This window comes from Hyposmocoma kahamanoa, unplaced genomic scaffold (assembly GCF_003589595.1).
Source record: "Hyposmocoma kahamanoa isolate Upper Pololo Valley unplaced genomic scaffold, ASM358959v1 93, whole genome shotgun sequence".
In the NCBI taxonomy this organism is placed as follows: Eukaryota; Metazoa; Arthropoda; class Insecta; order Lepidoptera; family Cosmopterigidae; genus Hyposmocoma; species Hyposmocoma kahamanoa.
The window spans coordinates 16784302-16791562 of record NW_020654810.1 but is presented as its reverse complement, the minus strand read 5'-3'; the positions used below and the strand labels follow the sequence as shown (position 1 = coordinate 16791562).

General features: G+C 34.5%; 1 protein-coding gene across 1 annotated transcript; it reads left to right on the top strand.

The window, feature by feature from the left end:
- Window positions 1-655: 655 nt before the first annotated feature.
- LOC113237453 (protein rogdi) lies at window positions 656-6979 on the top strand. Its single transcript, XM_026473935.1, has 7 exons — window positions 656-719; window positions 835-906; window positions 1236-1367; window positions 1826-1983; window positions 2219-2339; window positions 2621-2830; window positions 6370-6979. The coding sequence occupies exons 1-7, from the start codon at window positions 684-686 to the stop codon at window positions 6436-6438; spliced, it is 798 nt and encodes a 265-aa protein (XP_026329720.1). The 5' UTR covers window positions 656-683; the 3' UTR covers window positions 6439-6979.
- Window positions 6980-7261: the final 282 nt, after the last annotated feature.

Here is a 7261-nt window from a genome sequence, read left to right as displayed (position 1 = left end):
AGCCGATTGATACAGGAATGCATAAATCGGGTTATTTAACAAAAACTTGTTAAAACATGATTGCCCGCGGTCTATTATCTACGAAAATTACCTATCTAGGAATACTAATAACTATTAAAATGCGAAACTGTATCTGTTGCCTCTTTATTTGTTTGTTTGTGTCTACTTTCATTTCGAAACGGAGCTACCGATTGACATGATTTTTATTTTATTTATTCAATAAAACAGGACAGATATATAAACTACACGGAGAGAAATATCGAACCGAGTTAGTTTGAGCAATCTCTTAATGTTTACAAGTTGTAGTCGAGAGTCGATTGCTCAGTCGGTGTCTTCCTAGATGAAATTACAAATCTCCCCCTAAGCCTCTACACAACGCCCCCATTTTTATTTTGGGTCTCTTACCGCCCCCCTTTAGGCCTGCAGCGCCCACAAGGGCGCGTTATCGCCCACTTTGGGAAAGGCTGAAATTATATGTCTGTGGTTCACACGTTCTCTAATATTTTGACTGAGTACCTTATATCCATGGTCATGAAATAAATTTAAAAAAAATCTTCGAAATGTCAAAATCGTCAAATCGAATGTCAAATTCACGTCAAATTCGTGAAATTACTTCATGTGAACGGACGCTGATTGAAAAAAAATTACAAATAATTGTTCTATTTGCCTAAAACTCCTTTGAAATGAGCGACAACGAAAAAGAGGAAGCTGCTAATTTGGTGTGTATTTATTCAAGATTATTGAATTGTTATAACGATTGTTTTGTGAGACGTTGTTTTACTGGAGGTCGTCGATTATTTTATATTGTTATTCATATCGCGTCAATTGTTTCAGAAAGAGGAGTTTGAATGGGTATTACGTGAAGAGGTTCACGCTATTTTACACCAGTTGCATTCTGTGTTGGTCGTAAGCAATTTCCATGTCTAATATTGTTTTTATCTATTCCGAGGACGTGCATTCGATCTTCCGCTAAAGAGCAGTCACACTGTTTAAATGGCTACGGTTGTAATAAAACAATTAATAAATATGCCATTAAAATAACGTTTAAGGATTTTTTACCAAGTACTTAGTTTTCATACAGTAACATAGAATTGTTTTATTCCATGGTGTGGGCAGAGTCTTAGATTAAAATCCGATTATAAAATGCTATGTAATAACGAATGTATGTTAGTATTTTTTTTCACTATGTTGCTACAAAAAAGTTTACACTAATAATAGAAATAAATTGTCTGTAGGAGTGTGCTCACAGATTTCCCGTGCCTTTATATGGCAATGAAGGGCAAAAACAAGACAAATTTATCCTGACGTCGCAGCCTGAACAGCTGAAGTGCATAGTTACACTTACAGGCGATAGTATTACACATGCTGTAAGTATAAAAGGACTTAAAATAGAAAATAAATTCTTAAGGTTATTGTAGTTGAAAGTCATGCTTCTTACTTCACTAAATTGGTTTGATAAATAGAATTGATAGGAAATGTCATCAAATTGCTATTGTATTTCATAGTATGCACGGAAATAGAATAACTACAATAGCAAGTAAGTTACATAAGTAGGTTTGCGTTTATTTACTTACATACATGGACTGTTAAATTTATTGAGGCCATATTTTATTAGTTTAATCAGTCACTTATCTTAGAGACCATGGTGTCCTTAAAGATTTTGGTACTATAGCATCAGAGAGCACATTAGGGACCTAGTGTACTATGTCTCTAATGTGCATGTGTGTTCTCATCCATCATCTAAAAAAAATTAGTGTCTCTCTGGGACAAGTGAAGAATTAAGGTAATTTAACATATTAGAATTATGTAAATGTGGCTTCTTCAGGACATAAGTTTCAAAGTGTTAAGGCAAATGCATACTATTTGCCGTACCTCTATCAATCAAGATGGCCCATGGAAGCTTCAGCAGATCCAAGATGCAGCGAACCACCTGCAGCAGGCTATTGGTTACATTGACAATGTGGATAAACATTATGTATTCAGGTATTTTTGTTTTGATGTCTAATTTTCATTCTTTGCCCACTTAGTCTGTAACTAGTCCATCACCATTCCTGATATTTCTGGCTGTTCTCTGATTTGTATACTATAATACTACTAGATAATGTTCATATATGACACAGTGTACAACATGAATCTTCTCTAAGAAAAAACAAAACGAGTTTAAAGAATACTACAAAATTAGAATTAATTCAAATAATAATAAAATTTCAATTTGCAGATCATCAGAGGAGGTTTTGCACATAATTCAGTGCCTGATTGGATCATTGCAACGAGCTCGAACTGCTTTAGTATTGCCTAAAAAAAAAGCAATAGATGAACTTATGAAAAGTAGGAATATGGTAAGAGTCAATATGTTAAGTGTTGTTAATTTAGTATCTTGCATGAAATGCAATTTGCTTTCGCCCATTAATTGCAAATTGACCCCACTAGTTTTTGTAAGCTGATACAAATCAAAAGAACGCAGTTGGTGTACTTATTTCACATTATAAAATCCTATGGCAAATTCCTACTTACCACCTTACCTCCTTCATTCTAGTAGTCCCCTTGAAGCTTTACTTAGTCCAGGTTACAGTTTATCTTGCAGCAGGCTGTTGGTTACAATTGTAAAATTATGTTTCAGAAAGCACTGTCACCAAATCTGCCTGAAGATTTAGCAATATCATTCTACATCCAGTCCCACAAGTTGATATTCGTGGCATACCAGCTAAGTTCAGTCCATGGCATGATGAGGATCGACTCGTGCCAGGCTGATTGTGCTGTACCTTGGTTGAGTGATGTGTTGTTTATGTTGTCAGCCGCCCTGCATATGTGCCAGCAACTAAAAGACAAGGTAACTTATTAATAGACTTAACACTTTTGTCTTTTTCATGGTGTTTTGAAAGATTATATTTCTACTCAAACACAAAATGTGTTATCATAGGTAAACAAAATGCACATATTTTTGTTTAGTTTAGGGCCGCTTTATAGATTGTAAGACTTCCATGTTTATTCACTAAATGACTATCAGTAGTCACAGGTTTGTTACCATGAGACGATTTTTTATTATTTTCCTGATATTTCTGAATTGTTACATGGTCCATGGTCACAAGTAAAACCTACAAAAATGGGTCAAAAAGAAACAGGAAAATAAAAAGAAACTATACTGTGTTAAGAAACCTGTAATTATTGATAATTATTCAGGGCTGTTCTACTGTTCTACGACTAATTTACTTGTAGCAATAAGCTTATAAAAATACATTTTGTACATTTGCTTCCACCACGCTATTGATTGCTAAGTAAGCAGGAAATGATGACCTATTAAAATACATTCTTAAACCGTTTTGAAATCAGGTTAATTCAAAGCTCACAAACAGAAACCACTTGAGACACAAACATGCCAAGAGTATCGTGACGTACTTGATGTGCTTCCAGCTGACTGATAAGAATCCATGAATCATTTCTGCCATGATTAATGATGCATGATTCTGTATCAATATCTAGAAGTAAATCAAGAATTTAACTATGCTTTTCTTTACTTCTACTATTCATGCATGGTGATGTTATATGAATCCACACATATTTTTAAGTTTTTCATTAAAAATATAGGTATAGAATCCAAGAATACCGAATATGTATAGCGTTGGGTAATTTGCTGAAAAATTTCGAATAGTAGAAATTTTTCAGGAAATATTTCTGAAAAACTGGAAAAATACAATTCGAAGACTCGTGTTATGTTATGCGTTTAGATATATCTTGTGATGAATTATAAAGTAAAATTGTATAAACATTGCTAAATGTAATTTTCTAAACCATGCTTGGCTTATTTTCACAAATTCTCATAAATACAGTTCATTCACAGATTACTTCATTCAGTATCTTCAACTTTTGACAAGTGTCACTGTCAAATGTGGAAAATATTCAAAAATATTTTTTTTTTCTGAAAAGTATGATTTTGTAAAAATGGAATTTTTTCTATGACCCACCACTACCCTGTATAATGTTGTGACGATAATAACTTTTAACATGCGAAGATTTAGGAGACTTCGTATGTTAAAAGTTGTGACTGTGCGAAGTCTCCTAAATGACTGACTGGTGCAGGTGAATTCAGTATAAATAATAAATATCAGTGTATATAGACTATTAGCGGTTCAATAGTATCATGTTATCTTTTTTGTTATCTTAATATGAGGACCATATTAGTTCTTGATAACATTTCGTTAATTGTGAAGTATTCATATAGAGATCAATGACGACATGGTTTATTACTGCAATAAGGATTATGCAATTAAAATTTGTTGCCTTTGTAATCTCCCAGTGGATGATTCTATACGAGAGTCATGCCAAAAGAAATTAGATTTTCAAAAAGTTATTCTTTATTACAGGTATTGATTTTGTCAAAGTATTCACCTTAAATACATGTACACTTTTCCATTCGTCTAAACCACTTGGAAAATATCGATGACCACTCTTCTTTAGACATCTCAAAAATCTCCAAATTGTAAGCAGCCAAGGCACATTCTTTGCTTTCAAATCGCTTGCCTTTTAATTTTTGGAAAGAGGTAAAAATCAGAAGGTGGAAGGCCGATGAGGCAGGATAGATACATTTTTTGAACGAAAATAGTCAAGTGTTCTAGTAGAAGTGTGGAGCGGCGTTGTCGTGATACCAGAGGAGGTGCGGGATTCCTGACTTTGGCTGCTTGTCAACTAAGCTGACAACATTTTTGGGGCACAAACTGTTAAATATCATTCGGAGTTAACTGTCCTTTGATCCTGTAGCACTACAGTAGCAATGTGTCCCGTCATGCAGAGAAATGAGGCGACCATTTGTTTCTGTGCGCTTCGTGTACGTTTCGTTGGCGTCGGCTCATCTTCAAAGCACCATACAGTGGACTGTCGCTTTGTTTCAGGATCATAGTTATATAACCATGTTTCGTCATCTAACAGTATATCATAAACGTTTTTTTTCTCACCAGCGTCGAATTTATCTATCATAAATTTGCACCATACCACGCGACGTTCTTTCTGCTCATCGTTAAGTTTGTGCGGAACCCATCTCGAACAACACTTATGGAGAGACAGGTGTCCGTGAATAATTGTTTGCAACGCTGCTGATACAATGCCCAGTTCTGGCTCAAGCTCTGCATATGTGGTTCGTCAGTTTTACGAATTACTTTTTAGATAGCTTGAACGTTTTCTTAAGCCACTGCGGTTGGCGGCCGATCTGACTTCGCCTCATCTTCAAAGCTTCCCCGTCCTCTTTTAAATTCAGTAAACCAATTGAAAACTGTAGTTCGTGAACAAGCAGTATCCTAAAGTTGTGGCTAAAAGTTAAAAAAAACATTTTTCTGATTTAAACCTTTTTTGTCATAATAAATCATGACACGAAAATCACGTCGCGAGAGCTCCATCGTTGCCATCGAGTATATAATCAGAAATAGAGACGAAATGTCATTTAATTTCTTTGAAAACTATTCTGCCATATCTTTTTTGTCATTGCATTACTGTGACATCTGCATTGGTCAGCCTGAATTCGAAACAATTGACGGGTGTCATCCATTGTTTCACTTCGAATCTACCAGTAACTTGTAAGAGTGTACCTTAACGGATCCTGACAAGGGTTGGTATCTAAAAAATGTACATAATTTGTACTATTTAGTACCTCTATTTTAAAAATTTATACCTCCATCAGAACGAAGTTATAGCAATTTCAAAGGTTTTGAAATTGACAGTCAATACGGCGGGTGTACCTCGGATTACCAGTATTTATGTAATAACTATAAAAACTTCTTATTCCAAAAATTTGTACCTTAATAGTACTCTGAAGTAAAGGAAACTCCAGCTCGATCTGCTGGTTAGTTTCTGAGAAATAAGACAAAATATGTTGATATTTCAGAGTGCTGTGTGCATCTTAACGAATTCTAACATATTTGGTACCAAAAAAATGTTCCGAAATTGTACTATTTAGTATTTTAGTAGTATTATTCTTAAAGAATTTGTACCTCCATCATAACGAAGTTAAATATATATTGTACTTTTTTTTATAATACCTAGTGACAAGACGAACAAGTCATGCGCCTGGTGGTAAGCGACACGCCTATCCTTAACAGTTGCAGTGCCACTCAGAGCTTTAAATCGCAAAGATCTTAGGGGCACTGTTCCTCACGCTGAGACATAAGTTGACAAGTCCCTCGTGCCTGTAATTTCATTAAGTGTAAGTTTGCTAGGTCTTAGCGAGATCAAAAGTAAAAGAACTAGAAGTTTTTACTTACTCTACTTTCATAGTAGCATTGTCATGTTTTTCAAGAAACCTTTACATAATCTAGTTCGACAGATTAAAAATAACGTCGTTTAGTGATATAATGATAATCTAAATATCTGTTTATTTTCTAGCTCTGCGTGTTCTCTCAATACAAAGACTTCACAGTGGGATCAAGATCTGCCTCGATGGTATTAAATTAACCTGTTATCTACGTATTTAACATAACGAAATATGTACCTTGTACGTATGCGTATTTATATTATTTGTAATTATCGAGTCCATTGTTGATATTCTTGTTGAGTATGTTGTAATGTAATATATTAACTTATTTAGGTAAATATTAAGGGGATGTTGGTATAAGAGTTGAGATAAAAACGTAAAATATACTTCAAGTTTACTTTTCGTCTTTTGATACCACTGTCCAAAGCAAGCTATGTAAATTTTATGGCGGCTTAAATAAATATATACATAAGAAACTGATACCTGAGTTTGTCACTAATGAACAGAGGTTGGAATAGGCAGAAGATTTTTAGTTCAAAATTAACTTACAAGTAGGTAACATACATAGAGTTCGTAATACGTCCCTCTCACATCTCAGAATTATTGTATTTTGTTTTTATAGGCAATTACTTACTACGATAATGTAATCGTTTTGTAATTGTAAGTAAAAATATAACTATTTGGTTTTTATTTATGCATTTTCTTTTAAATTGACTGTGGTCGAGTGGTTTGCATATCGGTATTCACGGTGTCGCCATCTCCGAGGTTCCGGGTTCGATCCGCGGTCGGATCAATGTAGAAACTAACTTTTCTATTGTGTCGGATCTGGGTGTTTGTGGCACCGTCGTTGTTTCCGAATTCCATTACACAAGTGCTTTAGTTATTTTGGGATCAGAGCAGCGTATGTGATGTTGTCTAATCCCAGGATTTTAGAGGAAGGTATTATCCACTCCATATGTATTACTTGCTCTGCTTATTTGGATGGCTACTGATGAATAATAACTGCCTCATTTATTTGAAATT